The sequence below is a fragment of the Bos indicus genome, chromosome 8 (assembly GCF_029378745.1).
Source record: "Bos indicus isolate NIAB-ARS_2022 breed Sahiwal x Tharparkar chromosome 8, NIAB-ARS_B.indTharparkar_mat_pri_1.0, whole genome shotgun sequence".
Taxonomy (NCBI): domain Eukaryota; kingdom Metazoa; phylum Chordata; class Mammalia; order Artiodactyla; family Bovidae; genus Bos; species Bos indicus.
In genome coordinates this window covers 59,320,724-59,344,372 of record NC_091767.1, presented here as the reverse complement: position 1 = coordinate 59,344,372, position 23,649 = coordinate 59,320,724, and the positions used below count along the sequence as shown (strand labels likewise).

At 37.1% G+C, this 23,649-nt stretch overlaps 1 protein-coding gene across 4 annotated transcripts in view; it reads right to left on the bottom strand.

The window, feature by feature from the left end:
* UNC13B (unc-13 homolog B) overlaps window positions 1–23,649 on the bottom strand; it is a 212,661-nt gene that overhangs the window by 152,834 nt on the left and 36,178 nt on the right. For all 4 annotated transcript variants that reach the window (XM_019966134.2, XM_019966135.2, XM_019966136.2 and 1 more), the window contains exons 2-5: window positions 16,821–16,850; window positions 13,895–13,994; window positions 6,333–6,450; window positions 5,141–5,264 (exon numbers count right to left, since the gene is read on the bottom strand). In XM_019966134.2, coding sequence (XP_019821693.1) covers window positions 5,141–5,264; window positions 6,333–6,450; window positions 13,895–13,994; window positions 16,821–16,850 — 372 coding nt within the window. The remainder of the gene's footprint in view (window positions 1–5,140; window positions 5,265–6,332; window positions 6,451–13,894; window positions 13,995–16,820; window positions 16,851–23,649) is intronic.

The window sequence follows — 23,649 nt, the reverse complement described above, 5'->3', positions numbered from 1 at the left end:
TAGGCTAAGTGAAATAAACCAGTTATACACAAAAAAGCCAAATGCTGTATGAGTCCACTTATACAAGGTACTTAGAGTAGTCAAAATCAGAGACAGAAAGAAGAATGGCAGTTGCCAGGAGCTAGGGGCAGAGGAGAATGGGGAGGTATTGTTTAATGGGTAGAGAGGCTCTAGTTTTGCAAGATGAAAAGAGCTATGGCTATGAATAGTGGTGACAGCTGCACAACGTTATGAATGTATTCACACGGCTGAACTGTATATTTTAAATGGCTGAGGTACTTAATTTTATGTTATGTGTATTCTACCACAACAAAAGAAGAGCAAATAAAAATGAAATACATAGCCTTTTTCTATATATTTAAGATTGAATATAACAACTTCCAAAAAATGAAACATCTTTTAAAAAACATCAAATATCCATATATTCAGCACAAAAGAGAAACCAGTCTGAGACAAAATATGGATCAGGTCAGCTTTGGTGACATTTAAACAGGTACACTTTCTAGCAGTCCACAAGAAGGAATCAAATACAGCCCTTTCTCCTTTGTCCTTCCTAGGCAAAATTTCACCTCCTTCCCCTCAAACTACTTACTCTTCAGCAATTGGTGACACTATTTCAAAGTCTTACAATAAAACCTTCGAGTAATTTACTACCTAATTTGTTCAGCACTCCCCATCCATAAAATAGTGTACTCTGCATGTGTTAAAAGGAAGTGAGAGGGGAGGCAGAGCTGCTGTGCTGCAGGTTCTGATGTAGAACAATGTAGAACAATGTTCTGATGTAGAACAATTCACCAAGATACATACACTGTTAAGTAGAAAACAGCAAAGGACAGCGGATGTGTTAGAATATGTACTATGTGTGTTTTCAAAAGGAGATGGGATTTAAATATATGCTTATAGATTCAAAGACTGAGCCTGGAAAGATCCACAAGTATTAACTGTGGTAGCCTATAACGAAGAAAGGTAACTGATTTGTGAGGGAGATCTAATTTTTACTGGGTAGTTTTTAAACCATGGTGCATGTATTACTGCCTCACTGCTCAAAATAGTTTTAAGAAGAAAAAATACAGAGCTACAAGGATGGTTATTGAAGTACTATTTAACAGTACAAACTTAGAACAATCAAAGTACCCAACAAGAGGAGTGGTTAAATATATATTAGTTTAAATTAAAAGCCCAGGCTCTGGAGCCAAATCATCTCAAAATTAACTTTACCACTTAACTACCCAAATGATCTCGGGCAAAAGATTTAAATACTTTGTGCCTCTGTTTCCTCATCTCTAAAATGGAACTAATAGTTGCGTCTACCTCAAAAGACTAAAGTGAAGATTAAATGAGATAACATATGTAAATGCTTAGGATACACCCACAGGCACACAGTTACTGATCAACAAATGCTATTTTTACTATTATTGTGCATTCATACACTAAAAGCAAATGAACCACTGAAACACATTTTATATAACATTAATATTATAATTATGTAATTAGTATATAAAACAGCTCAAAATAATATACAATGCCATTTTATAGGAAAAACTGTATATGTATATTGAAAAAACATAATATGTAAAAAAAATATCTAGTAAATGAGATTGTAAGAAATCTTTGTCTTTTTGTACACCTGTATTTTCTGAACTTACAACATGATTTTAAAAATTAAAAGCATGTTTAAAAGATGATGGTATAAAATTTAATAGAATATTTCATAGGTTTCTGAATTATCCAAAGGAAAATTCCTTTGCTGAAATATGGCATGCTACAAGCCAAATTCTTCCTTAAGAAGGACCCTTAAAGTTTTTAAAAATTATATCCCAAACATGGTTATCATAGAGACAAATCCTTATTAGCACACTTACATTAACTCACAAAGACACTTATCTGAGATTCTACCTTAATGTTTATTCAAAACAATTTATTAGGCACCTATTATGTGCCAAGCAAATACTATAGATACCAAAATAAACTATCCAAGTGCTCTCATGAAACAAAATCTAGAAAGAAATGTATATTTCTCCCTATGACACAATATAATGATGCAGTTTTGAAAGAGGAATGCTTGCTTAAAATGCAATGAGAAGTGGACTGACCGATTTCTAGCATGACAGTGTGAGGAGCTCCACAGATCTATTTCCTAGAGGAACTGAACATACTTTTTAAAAATACCATTTAAAGTCTCTAGAAGTAGAAGATATTAAGAAGAGGTGGCAAGAATACACAGAAAGAAAGTCGCTCAGTCGTGTCTGACTCTTTGCGACCCCGTGGACTGTAGCCTACCAGGCTCTTCCGTCCATGGGATTTTCCAGGCAAGAATACTGGAGTGGGTTGCCATTTCCTTCTCCAGGGGATCTTCCCGACCCAAGGATTGAACCCGGGCCTCCCGCACTGTAGGCAGATGCTTTACCATCTGAGCCACCAGGGAAGTCAGGAATACACAAAAGAACTATACAAAAAAAAGATCTTAACGACCCAGATAACCACGATGGTGTGATCACTCACCTAGAACAGACATCCTGAAGTGTGAAGTCAAGTGGGCCTTAGATAGCATTATTAGAAACAAAGCTACTGGAGGCGATGGAATTCCAGCTGAGCTATTTCAAGTCCTAAAAGACGATGCTGTGAAAGTGCTACACTCAATATGCCAGCATATTTGGAAAACATAAGAGTGGCCACAGGACTGGAAAAGGTCAGTTTTCATTCCAATCCCAAAGAAAGGCAATGCCAAAGAATGTTCAAACTACCACACAATTGCACTCATCTCACATGCTAGCATGGCACCCCACTCCAGCACTCTTGCCTGGAAAATCCCATGGACAGAGGAGCCTGGTGGGCTGCAGTCCATGGGGTCACTAAGAGTCGGACACGACTGAGCGACTTCACTTTCACTTTTCACTTTCATGCATTGGAGAAGGAAGTGGCAACCCACTCCAGTGTTCTTGCCTGGAGAATTCCAGGGATGGGGGAGCCTCGTGGGCTGCCATCTATGGCGATCGCACAGAGTCGGATACGACTGAGCAACTTAGCAGCAGCAGCAGTACATGCTAGCAAAGTAATGCTCAAAATTCTTGAAGATAGGCTTCACAGTATGTGAACTGAGAACTTTCATATCTTCAAGCTGGATTTAGAAAAGGCAGAGGAACTAGGAATCAAATTGAGAACATCTGGTGAATCATAGAAAAAGCAAGAGAATTCCAGAAACACATCTGCTTCATTGACGACACTAAAGCCTTTGACTGTGTGGATCACAACAAACTGTGGAAAATTCTTCAAGAGATGGGAATACTTTACTTGCTTCCTGAGAAATCTGTATGTAGGTCAAGAAGCAACAGTTAGAACTGGACATGGAATAATGGACTGGTTCCAAATTGGGAAAGGAGTATGTCATTGTCACCCTGCTTATTTAACTTATATGCAGAGTACATCATGCGAAATGTGGACTGGATAAAGCACAAGCTGCAATCAAGTGCAGGGAGAAATATCAATAACCTCAGATATGCAGATGATACCACCCTTATGGCAGAAAGTGAAGAGGAACTAAAGAGCCTCTTGATGAAAGTTAAAGAGGAGAGTGAAAAAGTTGGAGGACAGGGAGGCCTGGCATGCTGCAGTCCATGGGGTCACAAAAAGTCAGACACGACTGAGCAACTGAACTGAACTGAAAGTCTCTAGAAATGGTCCTAAGAGCAAACAGAAGAAGAAACATATATTCAAGAAAATCAACTACAACTTTAAGTGGTGTAGTTGAACCAAGATCCTTCCCCACCCACCCTGCTCCAAATTCAACAAGACAAACTTCATTCCAGACTAGGTACAGCTAAGAACACATCACTAAGAATACAAGCAACTAAGCTATAAGCAAGAACTCCAACTATTTTTCTCTTCACCTGAAACTAGGCCTACAGATACGCAAGAAAGTCTTCCTTTCTGTTTTTTGTAAAGTAATAGTTGTTCTGAGTTTATTATTTCTGAGCTTACTGGAAAATCATGCCATTTTTGCTCAAATCATCAGAAGGTACAAGATAAAAACAGATTGATATCTGCAACAACAAGAGTATACATGAATATAAGTAAACAGTCAAAATTAAAACTGAAAAAAGTTAAAATTAAATTAAACAAGATACCAATGTTTAAAAATTGGGAAGTTACAAAATGTTGGCAAAGATGTGCAGAAAAAAGACACTTGAGACATAGTTGGTAGGAATATAAACTGGCACAATCCTTTTTTTTTTTTAACACAAGCAACTTGGCAGTACTATGAAAAGTAACAATGAACATATCTTTTTATCTATTCCTTAAATTCTACTCTAAGGAATTTCTCTTAGACTCATAAATGGGTACAGATAAAGCTGTTCATTATAGCAGCATATATATTAAAAAAAAAAAAAACTGGAAACAACCTACATGTCAATCAGTAAATGATTGCAAAAGAAAAAGGACTGCTTAATTTATGATATAAAGAAACTATTGAGATCAGCAAGATAGATAAGTAGAACATGAAATGATGTCCAAGATAATATGCTTTATACAACACTATCACCATAAATAGTACATAAAGTATGACTGAAATTTGTAAAAAGAAATTTCTAGAGAAGAAATTTCTTGTGCCTAGACCAAGACACAAGAAATTTATTTCTGGGGAATGCAAAAGAGATCAAAGGAAGCAGGAAGAGAGACTTAACTTTCTATCCATATACATTCCCATACTATCTAAATTTTTACAATGAATATGTATTTTTGTGTGATTTTTTTAAATTACTATTCTATTAGTACTACTTAAATGTTTAAATTGACAAATCATAGGGTATATATTAACTTCAAGACAATAAATGTGAAAATATTATCAAAAGAATAAGTCACTGACATTATCTGACAAGTATTTCATAAGTCATCATAAGAAATGGTTAATAAGAAACTAAATGACTTGAAAAGAATGCTTTTAGAGTGGACTCTTTAATGAGCACCATTCTAGACTTTACTTTGCACATACCCAAGCTCGGTGTTAGAGGGAAGAGAACGGAAAACAGAATGCCCTGAAGGGAGAAGGGCTGACAAAAGACACAGCAATAAAACAACTAGAAACAACTTCAAACAGCATTAAATGTAAAAAGCATTAAATGGTTTTTAAAATCAGACTCACCAAAAGGCAACTCAAATCTTGTATCAAGCAAAATTTTATGGGGAGTTGGGTTTTTAGTTCCACAGATTTCATCATCTTTCATTAATGTCTCTGCCTCCAACGTGGACCATTCCCCAGGCCCTTCCTAGAAAACAGAGATCTAAGATTAAACTTCACTCTTTCAGAACTCCCTCTCATTTAAAGGCCCAAGTGTTTTTCTCTCATTTTCCCTGTCAGAGAGCTTCTGAGAGCCACTCACATATCCTAATGAGGCAAACACACCAGAGTCTCACCACCCTGCCTCTGCTTCTGTCCCCTCTCTCTGGTGGGAAGGCAGTTTTCACTGTACTCAGCTTTCTGCCAGCCCACCAAGGATAGAATTTCCAGAGCACTAAACTCAAAAACAAGGCATCCCCATGGATCAATATTTAATGTGTACTATTCTTAATGACTATATCACTTAATGCATTACTACTTCTAATCGCTAAAGAGCCAGTAACATCACTAGTTAAGTTGACCTGAACTGGGGCCACAGTGAAAATATTCAAAGTCAGTGACGTAGGAAATGATACTGAGTTACATTCTCATCTGGTAAAGTACGGCAGAAATTCAGTGTTGAAAACACTGTATGAAGTCAAGTGTGAATACCAATTGCCAAACTTGTAGTTCCTTTAACTCTATTAGGGCTATAAGTAGAAGAAGGAAGACTGAAATCAGGTCCCTAGGATTGGTGACTCAAAGAGCTGGCTAACAAAGTTTGATGGGACTCTTCTCAGAACAGTGTCTTCGAGGAAATTCAGAAGCCACAGTTTTCCTAGATTTGACCAATCTCTCGCTCTCTCACTCTCACATAAACACACACACACTCTCTCTCTCCTTTTCCCCTTCCCTTGCACTCCCCTCCTTCACCCTGCCGATCCCACACACATCCCCACCACCATGCACAGAGTACACAGAGGGGCGAACTACCTGACAAGGCTAAAAAGGTACTCTGGCATCCCTGAGTTCAGTCACAGGGCAGAGGGAAGGCCAGACTTAAATAAAATCTCCTGTACCTCTGGGTGACATTAGGAATTAGCAGGTATTATGTCCTCTGGTTAGAAACGGGACAGAAAAATCTGAAATATATGGATGAACATTAGCTGAATGGAGCTAGGGTGAGGAGAAGCAAGGGCTAGAGCCATACCTCCAAAGGGGCAATGCACTGACTGACCTCATCCGACTGACGAATCGTCTTCAGTGCAATCCACACAGTCCCCACCATGGTGTCCCAGATCAGTCCTTTGTTCCATACTTCCACACTGAGACCCAGGTCCAGGCGACTAATCTCACTAAAGGAAAGGAGAAAGCCCTTTTTTAGAAAACCAGGTAATATAAAAGAAATAGCGATATCTGTTTTGCTAAACCTCATCAGGAAAAAATCAAAATGTCCCAGATGTTTCAACCACTCTCTATGTCCCTGGACACATACGTAGGTATGCACAGAAAGTTTCCTCTGTCAATCTGTCTCTTCTCCCTTGGAGCTACAATCATGGGTAGACTAACACAGTTTCACAAGAAGAATGAGAGCATTACTGCCAGCAGTGTCTGCATACAGTCTCTGAACTTAAGCAATAATTTCATATGTTTTACTATAATACTAGCACTGCCCCCAAGTTATACCTGTGGACAAAATGTGGTCCACTGGAGAAGGGAATGGCAAACCACTTCAGTATTCTTGCCTTGAGAACCTCATGAACAGTATGAAAAGGCAAAAAGACTGGACACTGAAAGATGGACTTGCCCAGTTGGTAGGTGCCCAATATGCTACTGGAGATCAGTAAAGAAATAACTCCAGAAAGAATGAAGAGATGGATCCAAACCAAAAACCACACCCAGTTGTGGATGTGACTGGTGATAGAAGCAAAGCCCGATGAACCTGGATATTGCTCTTTATAATAAGGAACCTAGAATGTTAGGTCCATGAACAAGGCAAACTGGAAGTGGTCAAACAGGAAGTGTCAAGAATGAACATCAACACTTTAGGAATCAGCAAACTAAAATGGACTGGAATAGGTGAATTTAACTCATGACCATTATATCTACTACTGTGGGCAAGAATCCCTTAGAAGAAATGGAGTGGCCATCATAGTCAACAAAAAAGTCTGAAATGCAGGACTTGGATGTAATCTCAAAAATAACAGAATGATCTCTGTTTGTTTCCAAGGAAAACCATTCAATATCACAGTAATCCAAGTCTGTGACCTGACCAGTAATTCTGAAGAAGCTGAAGTTGAATAGTTCTATGAAGACCTACAAGACCTTCTAGAACTAACACCCAAAAAAGATGTCCTTTTCATTATAGGGGACTGGAATGCAAAAGTAAGAAGTCAAGAAACAGCTGGAGTAACAGGCAAATTTGGCCTTGGAGTACAGAATGAAGCAGGGCAAAAGCTAACAGAGTTTTGCCAAGAGTACACACTGGTCACAGCAAACACCCTCTTTCAACAACACAAGAGAAGACTCTACACATGGAGATCACCAGATGGTCAATATCGAAATCAGATTGATTATATTCTTTGCAACCAAAGATGGAGAAGCTCTATAAAGTCAGCAAAAACAAGACCGGGAGCTGACTGTGGCTCAGATCATGAACTTTTTATTGCCAAACTCAGACTTAAATTGAAGAAAGTAGGGAAAACCACTAGACCATTCAGGTATGACCTAAATCAAATCCCTTACGATTATACAGTAGAAGTGAGAAATAGATTCAAGGGATTAGATCTGATAGACAGAGTGCCTGATGAACTACGGATGGAGGTTCGTGACATTGTACAAGAGACAGGGATCAAGACCATCCCCAAGAAAAAGAAATGCAAAAAAGCAAAATGGCTGTCTGAGGAGGCCCTACAAATAGCCGTGAAAAGAAGAGAAGCAAAAAGCAAATACCCATTTGAACACAGAGTTCCAAAGAATAGCAAGGAGAGATAAGAAAGCCTTTCCTCAGCAATCAGTGCAAAGAAATAGAGGAAAACAATAGAATGGGAAAGACCAGAGATCTCTTCAAGAAAATCAGAGATACCAACAGAACATTTCATGCAAAGATGGGCACAATAAAGGACAGAAATGGTAGGGACCTAACAGAAGCAGAAGATATTAAGAAGAGGGGTCAAGAATACACAGAAGAACAAAAAATACAAAATAGATCTTCATGACCCAGATAATCACGATGGTGTGATCACTCACCTAGGGCCAGACATCCTGGAATGCAAAGTCAAGTGGGCCTGAGGAAGCATCACTACAAACAAAGCTAGTGGACATGATGGCATTCCAGTTGAGCTATTTCAAATCCTAAAAGATAATGCTGTGAAAGTGCTGCACTCAATATGTCAGCAAATTTGAAAAACTCAGCAGTGGCCACAGGACTGGAAAAGGTCAGTTTTCATTCCAATCCCAAAGAAAGGCAATGCCAAAGAATGCTCAAACTACCGCACAATTGCACTCATCTCACATGCTAGTAAAGTAATACTCAAAATTCTCCAAGCCAGGCTTCAACAGCATGTGAACCATGAACTTCCAGATGTCCAAGCTGGATTTAGAAAAGGCAGAGGAACCAGAGATCAAATTGCCAACATCCGCTGGATCATCGAAAAAGCTAGAGAGTTCCAGAAAAACATCTGTTTCTGCTTTATTGACTATGCCAAAGCCTTTGACTGTGTGGATCACAACAAACTGAGGGAAATTCTTCAAGAGATGGGAATACCAGACCACTTGACCTGCCTCTTGAGAAATTTGTATGACAGTCAGGAAGCAACAGTTAGAACTGGACATGGAACAACAGACTGCTTCCAAATAGGGAAAGGAGTACATCAAGGTGGCATATTGTCACCCTGCTTATTTAACTTATATGCAGAGTACATCATGAGAAATGCTGGGCTGGATGAAGCATAAACTGGAATCAAGATTGCTGGGGGAAATATCAATAACCTCAGATATGCAGATGACACCATTCTTATGGCTGAAAGAGAAGAAAAACTAAAGAGCCTCTTGATGAAAGTGAAAGAGCAGAGTGGAAAAGTTTGCTTAAAACTCAACATTCAGAAAACTAAGATCATGGCCTCTGGTCCCATCACTTCATGGCACATAGATGGGGAAACAATGGAAACAGTGACAGACTTTATTTTGGGGGGCTCCAAAATCACTGCAGATGGTGACTGCGGCCATGAAATTAAAAGACGCTTACTCCTTGGTAGAAAATTTATGACCAACCTTGACAGCATATTAAAAAGCAGAGACATTACTTTGCCAAAAAAGGTCCGTCTAGGCAAAGCTATGGTTTTTCCAGTAGTCATGTATGGATGTGAGAGTTGGACTATAAAGAAAGCTGAGCGCTGAAGAATTGATCCTTTTGAACTGTAACGATGGAAAAGACTCTTGAGAGTTCTTTGGGCTGCAAGGAGATCCAACCAGTCCCTCCTAAAGGAAATCAGTCCTGAATATTCATTGGAAGGACTGATGCTGAAGCTGAAACTCCAATACTTTGGCCACCTGATATGAAGAAATGACTCATTGGAAAAGACCCTGATGCTGAGAAAGACTGAAGGTGGGAGAAGGGGACGACAGAGGATGAGATGGTTGGATTGCATCACCGACTCAATGGATATGAATTTGAGTAAACTCCGGGAGTTGGTGATGGACAGGGAGGCCTGGCTTGCTGCAGTCCATGGGGTCGCAAAGAGTCGGATACGACTGAGTGACTGAACTGAACTGAACTGACAGGAATCTTTGAGGAAAAAGCGAGGCTTCTTTACCAGATATATGAACGGGAGTCGAAGAAAAAGTAAAAGGGCCCCTGAGAACATCTAATCTTGTTGGGAACATGGGGTGAGGCAAGTGAGGGACGCTATAGTGTGCTAGTTCACACCACTCAGTCCCTGCAGAACTCAGTAGTCATTATCAGTTAAAGCAGGCACTGTTACTTATAAATGAAATGATCACAAGATAATAATAAACACAATGATTTTCCTATAATAATAACTAGGAAAAAATATTTGAAAAGAAACTAGAAAGAGCCAGACAACAACTAAGCAGAAGCAAGAGTCATATATGGAAGAATATCAGTTAGGAAGGGCTAACTCAAAAATAATTATGGACTTAGGATGAAACAAGCAAACCCTTATGTTAACGCTAAAAAACATTCTCTAGAAAGCTCCTATGGAAGCACAAATTTACTTGCGGGGAAATGTAAGAAAGATGAGAAAAGGCCAATTCCAGCAGGAAAAGCACAATGGAATTCTTAGAAAAACAACAGCTATTAATCACATGAAGTTTTGAGTCTGTGCTTGAGAGAGAGCTTGGCTTCCCTGTTGTAGTATTAAGATACATATTCTTAGATTCACTAGTTTGGGATGTGGCATTATAGCTGTAAAATTCATATCAAGCATGTTGAAGACAAGTAAAGCAGAGAAAATTTGCCCCTTTTATGTAAATACAACAGAATAGAAAAGAACTGAGTTCAATTTTTTCATTTAATGTAATTTCCCTGAGCATATACAATACATATGGATTGGTACTTTGGGAAAGACACACAATACAGGACCCAGTTCCTCTCTTGAGAAACTTCCAAGCTATCTGGAGAGCTATTCAAAACCATAAAGTAGGTGACTATACCCAGTTACTATGTTAGGGCATTCACCCTGGGGAAAGGTAGCTTTTGCACACCATTTCATTCAGCCTAATTAACTGATCAGCCTTGGAAAATAAATGTAACAATCCCAAATCTTTTGAATATAAAAAAGAAAAATTACTTAGGGATATATATAATATCCTCAAAGAAAGTCCTAAATAGCATCTCAAGTGTGTGAAAAGTTGGTGTCAGTCACTCAGTTGTGTCTGACTTTTTGCTACCCCATGGACTATAGCCCACCAGGCTCTCCTGTCCATGGGATTTCCCAGGCAAGAATATTGGAGTGGTTAGCCATTCCCTTCTCCAGGGGATCTTCCTGATCCAGGGATCGAACCCGTGTCTCCTGCATTGCAGGCAGATTCTTTACCATCTGAGCCACCAGGGAAACCCCATCTCAAGCCAACAGCTAAAAAAAAAAATAGCCAGAGGTCTTTACAGCTTGACTTGGAGCAGATGAAAAAGAAAATCTATTCTTCAGGGAACTCTGGGGAATAAGGCCCAAACAAAGATATCTTCTATAAGAAGCCTCTTATCTACATCTGCTCAGATGGCTCAACTAAGAGAAGTCTGAGAGCTCTGTTTTGCCTCATCCCCAGTGCTGTGGGGAAGCTTCTTCTCTCTACAATACTCAATTGACAGTGTATGTACATATATGTATACAGGATCCTGGGCTAGGCAAATTCATAATAAGTGAAGATGCCCTCCTTGCCCTTAAGGAATGAACAGTCTACTCCTGGAAATAAGATAAATACTAAAGATAAATGAAAAACACCAAAATGAACATTAGATACTATCATATAATATATCAGGGAGAAAAAAAGAAAAGGAGAAAGGGAGACAAGTGACCAGCAATGGAGTTGCCAGTGACAGAAGAGCAGGATAGGAGGAGTAAGGAATAGGCGCAGAAAGGTGGGTAACATAGCTAATAAAACCCATGTAAAGGAGAGGGGAGAAAATTCACACAGTATCTCAAGGTGGGAGACAGAAGAAAAAGTCACACATATCACAGTAGGGCTGAAAGAGGAAGTGCTATGGGAAATCGGAAAATAAACAAGAATAATGCTACTATGCTGATGAGAGACTGCAGATGATTGTTATGTTTCACATGCTGGGAACAGTTATAATTTTAGTGATTACGACAGCCATAGGGAAGTCAAAAGAAAGAAGGATCGCTAGGTTTATATACCACAGCCAGAACTGTGGTATGGCAAACAAGGAAGAGACTTGAAAACACTGTTTATAGCTGACTTTGCATGAGTGAAGAAAGAAACACATGATCTCACTCTGATGTCAATACAACAGAGAGGGAATAAATGAGATTTATAATCTTGAGAGAGAGGCAACCAGTAAGAAATCTGACACTACTAGCTTTTCTGGAAGCCCCAGTTCTTCAGCTTCCAGGACACCACTATCTTGTTTCTCCTTCCTCTTCTCTGTTCTCTCCTTAGTCCCCTTTGTCCCCTCTTTAAATACTGGTGCTCTCCAGGCCCTACCCTAGGCCCTTTTCTCACCCTACACATTCTCCCTAAGCTTTCTCATCTACGCCTATGGCTTCAACTAACCAAAATATTTCTCCAACCTAGGCTTCCTCCATGAGTAGCAGGTTCAAGTTTCTATCTTTTGTAATGTTCTTCCTACCTGTCCTGTAAGAACTTCAAATATAAGCTTGTTAGTAACTGATACAGTATGTCCTGTCCTATTGAGTATCACGCCACTTATCCAGTCATCCACGACAAGTCTTGGTTCTACCTCCTTAATATCTTCCATCTATCCTTCTGTTACTGTCTTAGCCCAAACCCTCATAATCTTAACCTTTAAGTACTATAATAAAGTTTCCTAAGTGGTACTATAAGCAGCAACATATTAAAAGCCTAGAGGATTAGAATATTCCCCCATAAAGAGAGTCATCCTATGTCTCAGATGCACTATAAAACTCACAATTTCACTTCAATCACAAATTTCACAGAAATTTTAATACATTTTCTTTTTGACCAACTTGTGCCCACCTTCCCCCAAAATAAGTATAACCTTGTGAGAGAGTAGACCTTTATAGATAAGGAAATTGACACTCAGAGAAGCTAAGTGATTGGCTCAGTCTTTCAGAAATGATAGCCTATATTTTACTTTCCTTTCCTAGATCAGAAAAAAAAATTGCTTAAATTTAAGAGGAAAAAAGGAAATAGCAAGTTTTTAAAGTCACAATCATAATATACTAAATTCTGTGTCATATGCAAGCAATTCAACTAACATTTACTCATTTTTATTATTAATTAGATGAAGGTAAAATATTTTACTCCATAAAACAAAAAGGATTAAAAGCACATGTCCTTATCTTCAAAAGCAGGTGACTTAAGCGGGGAGGCTCCAAATGGAGGAGATATGTGTGTATTATGGCTGATTTGTGTTATTGTACAGCCAGAACCAACAAAAGATTGTAAAGCAATTTTCCTCCAATTAAAAAATAAATTAAAAAAAAATAAAGACAGCAGTTTAAATAGAGTATTTTAAAAAAGCAGGTGACTTAGAAATGCAAACACAGGCCTCACATGCATAACCACATTCCTTCAAGGAGTCTTCTGAGAACTGAAAAAACATTAAGTTAGGTTTAATATCACACTAAGTATGTTGTACTGCAGCTAATTCTGACTAGTAGGTAGATCTGACTAGGTATATTTTCACCCACATAAACTGAGAGTTTACTCGAATTCATAATTCATTTCTGAAAATATATTATAAATCTGGGAGGGAACAAAACTGCAGATCACTTTACTGTAGTAGGTGTGTGTACCTACTACATACCTCACTGGTTCAGGATAGGGAACACATGTATACCTGTGGCGGATTCATTTTGATATTTGGCAAAACTAATACAATTATGTAAAGTTTAAAAATAAAATAAAATTAGAAAAAAAAAATCTAAAATTAAATGAAAAATAAATAAATAAAAAAAAGAATACTTAACATGCTATTAAAATGTTTTTGAATATTTAATATGTTTTATAAATCTTATATATACACAAAATCTTTAGCCTCTACTTGTTTAATCCAATGTGATTAACTTGGAAATATTATCAAATATTGTAGGCATGCTGCTACTGCAAAGTACTTACAACATAAAATCTTGTTCCCAGGAAGGTTGATCGCCACGAACTGCTACAGTTGTACTCTTCACATTTTGCACTTTCAGGGTCACATATGTGTTAAATTTGTCTTTGAAAAAAAGGCAAAACAAAGATATAATACTTAGTGCTCAGATGGTTATCCAATCTCACAAAGTCCTTGGAATTAAATAATGTCCAAATTATAGTATTACATGTAAGGAAAAACTGAAATTATATATTCTACAATATAGTATCATTTTAAACACAGAGGTACAAAAAAATTATAAAACACATACTATTCTCAAAAGCATAAGCTATAATAGTGTTTTTCAAATTTAAGGACTCTACTTTATCCTTTTCCAACAGACACACATGCACACACATATAAACAAAAACGAAAGCTTTATGAAATGCAAGATGTGATACCTTGGTATTTTCTATTCTAATTAAATTAAAATATTAATCATAACCACATAGGTTGACTTTATAGCCCACTTGAAGTTTGAAAAAATAATAATCTAATTGATCTTACAGAAAAGACATTATGCAAATTAACATATAAAGATTGTAAGTACCACAGAGAAAAAGTGCTAAAAGAAGACAGAAGAGGAAACAGTTACCTCTAGTTGTTTACAGTGACAAACACAGAGGAAAAACCCTCATAAAGGAAATGGATTTCAAGCTCAATCTATTCACCTTGGCCTAGAGCACAACTTACATAAAAAGAAATATTATTACAGATTAGAGAAAATGAAATTCTCTAACCTGAGAGTATAAATTGAGTACCAAACAAAGGTAGGTGGCCTGGATCTCAAAACTCAGAAATCTGACCTAACACAGCACATTTTGTTACTTCCTTTGTATCAGCCATGATTAGAGACACCGAATTGAGAGTTCACTTTTCTATGTAATAAGTTAATAATAACTTTATAAAATGAAAAAAAAAAAAGACTATCATTTTTGACTCACCAAATTGTCAAAGATCACTTAAAGCAACTATCAATGTTGGAGGTGTAAGAAAATGGGCACTGTCATGTACTTCTATTAGAAGGCAAATCTTTCTCTTAAGCATCATAAAAAACTATGGCGTTTTATACCCATAATTATAACTACAGTTATATCAAAGGTATATGAGGATACAAGCCCACCCACGTGAGGGAATTCCCATCCATATTTGGTAGTAGCAATGCAGTATACCAATGAGCTGTTTTCTAGCATAGGATTTTGTACTCCATTCCCCATATTCAACCATATAGCTGGCCAGACCAAAAGGAGATGCCACCCAAAAGCAGCCAGTCAATTAATGAGCTAACCAGAAGCTGAGACCAATATGATTCCCTCGCAAAATATTTTCAATAGAGAAAACAGAGAAATAGTGACAAATGATTGAAGAAGCTCAAAGGAGAGGCACATAAATTCCATTGGAGTAGCTATTATGGGGTATATGCAAGGCAGGTAAGCATAAAAAACCTGCTTGAAGAGAAAGGAGAGCAAAAAAGCTTTTCAGAAAGAGAAGTCCTAACCTGCAGCCACTGGAGAGAGCAGTAGGCTCAGAAACTCCTTTAGTTTCTGTTGCATCCAGGTTTGGTCTTTCAGATTTTTCTTGGGTTCCCAGTATGTTCTTTCCCCCCATAATCCACAGTACTCTCCTTCTGGCCCCAGCAGTAATCAGAGTAAGTCTTTGTAACTAACTTGATATTCAGTTAAGAAAATGTGTATTAAAATAAGGAGATACCCTTTTCACCTTCACATGAGAAAAGATTAAAAAATTTCATGCTATTTAATGTTGGTAAGGATTTGGGAAAATAAACACTCATATACTTTTGGCCTGATTAAAAGCTAGCAAACCTTTCAGAGGCACACTTTGGCAGCAGCTACTAAATTTGTTTAAAATACATACTTTTGGCCCAGCAATTCTCTACTTTTGGATTCCAGCATACAGATACATTTTCAAAAGCAGGCAATAATAAATGCATTAAGAAGATGTATTGCTTATGGCAAAAAAATTGAAATGACCTGAATATTCAATCAGGGACCTAGGGTACAACAACATTCTGTATACTTTTTTTTTACAATAGTTTCTTGTTGGTTATCTGTTTTAAATATAACAGTCTGTGTACAACATTTTGAAAGAAAGAACCAGATATATGTATACACACACATACACAAGAAAAAACTTTTATGATGTGTTGTTGGAAAAAAAAGCAGATGTATATATACACACATGTACACAAGAAAAAACTTTTATGATGTGTTGTTGGAAAAAAAGCCACATGTGTAGCTGATTCATTAGTGTATACATGCACATACACAGAAAAAGTCTGAAAAGGTGTATAAAAACCTCAAAACAGTTACTTCTGAGAAGTAGAACTAAGTTGGCCAATATGTAAGGAGACTAACTTTTCACTAGATTGACAGAGATTTCTTTGATGTTTTATAAAAGCATAGTTTTTTTTCTTCAACTTTTTGAGGTATAACTGGCAATTTAAAATTGTATATATTTAAGGTGTACAATCTAATGATTTTGTATATGTATACAAAGTGAAATAATCACCATAATCAAGAATATTCACATTCCTCACCACCTTATAATTACCATTTCCTCTGTTTGTGTGAGAGTTGAGAACACTTGAGATCTACCCTCTTAGCAATTTGAAGTATATAATATTTGTTAAACACAGACACATTATTGTACATCAGATTTTCAGAAATTATTCATTTGGTATAACTTTGCACCCCCTTGACCAACATCTTTCCATACTGACTTTTTAATTAATTTAATGAACTTAGTGCGTTTAACTAATTTAACCAATGAATCAAATGACATTTACGTTTTTTTGAAAGAATGTTTTTAAATCATAGCAAGTATGGGGAGAAGTACGTAAGAATTAAAGGCTGAAAAAAAAAAAAAAAAAGAATTAAAGGCTGGCCTTACCTGGTGAACCCTGGAATTTGGCTCTTTTAACTGCAAGAGAAAAAAAGAGGACACCATGAAGAATTCCTGCAAATTAATTTATTTAACCAGCATTTCTTTAGTAAATTAGTATGTGCCAAGATTAGAGTTAGGACTAGATTTTTAAGTCTAAGTCATTAGAGAAAAAAAGCTGAGACTTCTAATCAAAACTTGAATGCCAGAAGGGTCCTTAAAAGTCATCCAATCTAATTTATACTCCAAGAAAACATCTTTTTGTTTTGTTTCAAACTAGTTTATTTAGGGGTTCCATTTTCACTCCTCAATAGATTTTATGTATTTCTTATATGCTTCTTCACTCATTAGTTCATCTAGTTCTGATGGGTTACTGAATGTCATCTTCATCAGCCAACTATCTTGATAACAAGATTTGTTGACAAGTCCTGGATTTTCTGCTAGAGCTTTATTAACTTCAGTTACTTCTCCTGATAGAGGAGAATAGAGTTCACTAGCAGCTTTCACACTTTCCAAAGCACCAAACTCTTCTTGTTTGTCAATTTTGTCCCAACTTCAGGCAGACTACAGTAAACATCTCCCAAAGCCTCCTGTGCAAAATTGCTGATTCCCACTGTTACAACACCGTTTTCTGTTGTTACCCATTCGTGTTATTATTCTGTGAATTTCCAGACCCAACAGCTGAGTGGGACCGGTGCGCAGCGCCTGCTCGAAGTCCCCAGGGCCACGGCGAGCAGGGCGCGTTCGGTGCCGACTGTGGCCCGCACGCTCAGGCACCCCTCGGAGTGCCATGTTCGCAGGGGTGCAGAGTGTCTCCTCGCAGCACCTAGAGCACCCCAGCCAGTGGGGACGGGGCAAGGCCAAGAAGACATCTCTTACAGCCTCTGACAAAGAGGTCAAGAGAACTAAATTATTCCTACGGCAGGCACCCAAATTCATGTCAGATGAACTTTCTAAGATTTAAATTATTCATATTCTTTATTTAAAACCCATCATAGGAACTCCTCCATTCCATTCATGCCAAAATAAGAGCTAATAGGCTAAATCTGGGACAAGTTTTAAACAAGAGTGAAAAGTAACTTTTTTCTGGGAATAAGCAGATATCAAAAGAATTCCTGTTCAAATAAAAGCTATCCAAACTAGAAGAGAAGAGGTAAAACTGTCATTATATGCAGATAACATGATACTATATATCAAAAACCCTTAAGGCTCAACACAAAAACCCAGGATAGAAGATTAACATACAGAAACTGGCTGCATTTCTTTTCACTAACAATGAAATATCAGACAGGGAAAGTAAAAACACAATCCCTTTTAAAATCACATCCAAAAAAAAAAAAAATACTTAAGGTACTTCCCTGGTGGTCCAGTGGCTAAAGACTCCATGCTCCCAATGCAGGGGGGCCAGGGGGCCAGCTTTGATCCCTGGTCAATGAACTAGATCCCATACGCTGCAATTAAGAGTTCATATGCCAAAACTAAGACCCAGTGCAGCCAAATAAATAAATATTTTTTAAAAACAAAACTTAAGATACTGGATGCTTAGGGCTGGTGCACTGGGATGACCCAGAGGGATGGTACGGGGACGGAGGAGGGAGGAGGGTTCAGGATGGGGAACACGTGTATACCTGTGGCGGATTCATGTTGATATATGGCAAAACCAATACAATATTGTATAGGTAAAAAGTAAAAAAAAAAAAAAAAAAGAGTAAACTTCACCAAGGAGAGGAAAGGCTTATAGGTAGAGAAGTATAAAACACTTACAAAGGAAACTGAAGATGATTTACAGAAATGGAAAGATACCTTATGCTCTTGGATTGGAAGAATCAATATTGTTAATATGGCCATACTACCTTAAAGCAATCTTCAGGTTTAATGGAATCCCTATCAAATTACCCATGGCTTTTTCCACAGAACTAGAACAAATAATCCTAAAATTTATATGGAATTATAAAAGACGAAGAATTGCCAAAGCAATTCTGAGAAAAAGAACAATGTAGGAGGCATAATCCTCCCAGACTTCAGACAATACTACAAAGCTACAATCAAAACGGTGTGGTATTGCCACAAAAACAGACGTGTGGATAAGTGGAATAGAGAGCCCAGAAAATAAACCCACATACCTACAGGCAAAGGAGACAAGAATATACAATGGAGAAAAGAGTTTCTTTGGCAACTGGTGTTGGGAAAGTTGGACAGCTGCATGTAAATCAATGACATTAGAACACTGCCTCACTCTACACAAAAATAAACTCAAAGTAGTTTAAAGACTTAAATATAAGTTTGATACCATAAAACTCCTAGAAGAGAACACAGGCAAAACATTCTCTGACATGAATCATACCAATGTTTTCTTAGGTCAGTCTCCTAAGGCAACAGAAGTAAAAGCAAAAAATAAACAAATGGGATGCAATCAAACTTATTAGCTTTTGTACAGCAAAAGAAATCATAAACAAAAAGACACCCTACAGAATGCGAGAAAATACTTGCAATTTTATGACCAACAAGGGTTTAATTACCAAAATATACAGAGTTCATACAACTCAATAACAAAAAACAAACACCACAATCAAAAAATGGGCAGAAGACTTTCTAAAGAGAGATTTCTCCAAAGGAGACAATGAGATGGCCAACAAGCACATGAAAAGATGCTCAACATCACTAATTATTAGAGAGGAATGTAAATCAGAACTAAAATAAAGTATCAGAATGGCCCTCACTAAAAAGTCTACAAACAACAAATGCTGGAGAAGTGCAGAGAAACAGGAACTCTTCTACGTTGTTGGTGGGAGTGTAAACAGGTGTAGTCACTATGGAGAACAGTGTGGGGGTTCCTTAAAAATCTAAAAACAGAGTTGCCATATGATCCTGCAATTCTACTCCTCGGCATATATTTGAAGAACTATAATTCAAAAGATACATGCAAGAGCTGGTTTATTTTGCTATACAACAGAAATTAACACAACATTGTAAGGCGACTATACTCCAATAAAAATTAATTTTTAAAAAAGATACATGCACTCATATCCTCATAGCAGCACTATTTACAATACCAAAGACAGGGAAATACCCTAAATGTCCATCAACAGATGATGGGTAAAGATGTGGTTCAATACATACAGTGAAATATTACTCAGCCATAAAAAGAATGAAATAATGCCATATGCAGCAACAAGGATGGAGTTTGAGATTGTCACACTAAGTGAAGTCAGAAAGAGAAAGACAAATACCATATGATACCACTTATACATGGAATCTAAAATATGACACTTGGAGAAGGCAATGGCACCCCACTCCAGTACTCTTACCTGGAAAATCTCATGGACGGAGAAGCCTGGAAGGCTGCAGTCCATGGGGTCGCTAAGAGTCAGACACGACTGAGCAACTTCACTTTCACTTTTCACTTTCATGCATTAGAGAAGGAAGTGGCAGCCCACTCCAGTGTTCTTGCCTGGAGAATCCCAGGGATGGGGAAGCCTGGTGGGCTGCCATCTACGGGGTCACCCAGGGTCAGACACGACTGAAGTGACTTAGCAGCAGCAGCAAAATATGACACTAATGAACTTACCTATGAAACAGAGACTTACAGACATAGAGATCAGATCTGTGGGTGCCAAGGGGGGAGGTGGTGGTGATGGGATGAATTAGAAGTTTGGGATTAGCAGAAGCAAACAATTATATATAGAGAATGGATAAACAACAATGTCTTATTGTAGAGCACAGGAAACTATATTCAATATCCTGTGATAAACCATAAGGGAAAAGAGTATGAAAAAGATTGTATATGTATGTATAACTGAATCACTTTACTGTACTTCAGAAATTAACACAGCATTGTTAAGTCAACTATACTTCAATAAAATAAACTGTCTTTTAAAAAAGAGAGAGAGAGGGAGTGTTCCAGTCTAAATGATCACACAGAGCTTGGTTTCCAAAACATCAGTGGAGAACTGCCTAAGACAGAATCCCATGCTGGGACTGTAGCCTACCAGCTCTTAGGAAAGATCAAAGACCACACAAGCAGGAAAACTGCTAAACTCCAGAAAGCATCAACTATCTTTCTGTCAAAGAAGATTAAGCCTAAATGCCACAGGGGGGAAAAAAGATAAGGAAATCTTAAGACACAATGCTACTTAGGAAACTCAGAGTACAGATCTGCCATTATCCTTGTTCTGCATTACAACTAAAAGCTTCACCTTAGCTGACATGCAAGCCTTGCTTTTTCCAACAGATGGGTAATCCAGCACCTTTTACGAGGCCTTCTCTATTTTATTAGTGCCAAAATCTATTCCTTTTCATTCAAAGTATGTCTCCCACTGGACTCTCCCTTTTAGTCTTGTGTCAATTTCTCTTATTCTTCAATTTCATTTAATTCACAACTTACTGTAAAAGCTACAGTAATCAAGACAGTGTGGCAGTACAAGGAAAATAGACACAGACCAATGGAATAAAATAGAAATATATCCAAGAATAGCATAAAATATAGTGTGTAATGATATAAATTACAGTAAATAATTTATAAATAACACATATTATAAATGTAATATAAATATATTATATTTATATATTATATAAATAATATAATATTTATATCACATATATTTATATAATATAAATATATATCACATATATAATATATGTGTGATATATGATATATGTTATATATCACATGATATATAACATATATCATATATCACATATATTTATAAATAATATAAATATTATAAATAATATAATATAAATATAATATACGTGATATAAATAACACATATTATCCTTACTTCATGCCATATGTAAAACTTAACTTGAAATGAATCCTAATCAAAATTCCAGCAAGTTACTTTGTGGATACAGATAAACTGATTCTAAAGTTTATATGGAGAGGAAAAAGACTCAGAATAGCCAACTTAATATCAAAGCAAAAGAACAAATTTGGAGGACTGACACTACCCAACACTGACTTTTTATAAAGTTAATAGTATTCAAGACAATATAGTATTAAGAAAAGAAGAGACAAATCAATGGAACAGAATAGAGAGCTAGAAATAAGCTCATGAAAATGTAATCAACCAATCTTTAAACAAAGGAGCAAAGGCAATAAAACAGAGCAATGATAGTTTTTTCAATAAATGGGGCTAGGACAAATGGATATTAACATATAAAAAATGAATCTAGACAAAGACCTTCACGAGAGTTAATTCAAAACAGATCACAGACACAAAGTAAAACATAAAACTCCTAGAAAATAACATAGGAGAAAAAAATCTAGATAAATCTAGGGCATGTGATGGATTTTTTAGTTATAAGAGGAATAATTTATGAAAGAAATAACTGATAAGCTGGACTTCACTAAAATCAAAAACTGCTCTGTGAAAGACAATGTGTCAAGAGAATGAGAAAACAAGCTATAGACGTGTATTTTGCAAAAGACACATATGATAAAGGACTGTTATTCAAAATATATAAAAAAACTCAAAACTAAGTAAGAAAACACACAATCTCATTTTAAAATGGGCAAAAGACCTTAACAGATACCTCACCAAAAAAGATACACCCATGGCAAGTAATCCTATGAAAAGATGTTCAACATCATATGTCATCAGGGAATTATAGATTGAAACAACTATGCACAAAATGGTGTTAAACAAAAAACAAATACTGCATTAAATGTACGAGGTGGCTATTTGTCCTCTGGGCTCCCTAGTATCAAAATACTCTCCCTCTTCTGAAGAAATCCTGAAAGAGGAGGGAAGCAGAACTTTACAACTCACGGCAAAAGTCAAAGGTGGGGGGCGGAGGGAGGGAATAAATAAATAAAAAAAATTAAAAAGAAGCGGGGCAGGGAAAAAAGAAGTCAAAGACAACAGATCAAGGTATAGCAATCACGTTCCCAACCTGAATCTTGAGGGGCTGAAACAGAGATGCATGGCTGGTTAGAGAAAGTTGCAGAAAAGTTAGGATTCCAGTAGAAGAGCTGCAGCTGCTGCTGCTAAGTTGCTTCAGTCGTGTCCGACTCTGTGCGACCCCACAGACAGCAGCCCACCAGGCTCCCCCGTCCCTGGGATTCTCCAGGCAAGAACACTAGAATGGGTTGCCATTTACTTCTCCAATGCGTGAAAGTGAAAAGTGAAAGTGAAGTCACTTAGTCGTGTCCGGCTCATAGCGACCCCATGGACTGCAGCCTACCAGGCTCCTCCGTCCATGAGATTTTCCAGGCAAGAGTACTGGAGTGGGGTGCCATTGCCTTCTCCGGTTCATTATATAGACCCTTAGACAAAAAGCATAACTATCTTAGGCCTCAAGGTTTTCAGATAGAAATGAAAGCTACATTTGTTCTAGAAAATGAAGATTTTTGTCAATCTAGTTTCTGCAAAATGAGGTTAAGAGGAGATAAAAGAAATGATGTGGAAGGACACTGAGACATAAAATATTCCAATTACCATTTAAAAATTAACTATTTTCATAAATTACAATGTTCTGATGATCAAGTTACATGCACTAGATTTCGGCAAAAACAACAGCATGGAAATTCACTTTTAAAGAAACATCAAATTGTGCTTGGTGTTACTTGAAAAATAAAATCCTCAGAATTCTGAAGGCCTAGTTTTACTAATTTATTCTGAATTTTTATATTAATGCCTAGAGAGTAACAAAGACTGTTTCAGCTGTCACTACTTTAACCTTAGAATACTATACTAAATTTGATATCCATTTTATTTTTTATTTGTAATAAAAATATATGTGCACACTTAAATATCAAATACTCTATAATGTTATAATGTTCCTGATACTTCAGTTAAAAAAAAAAAGAGCACCTGGGGTGGGGGTTGACTTCACT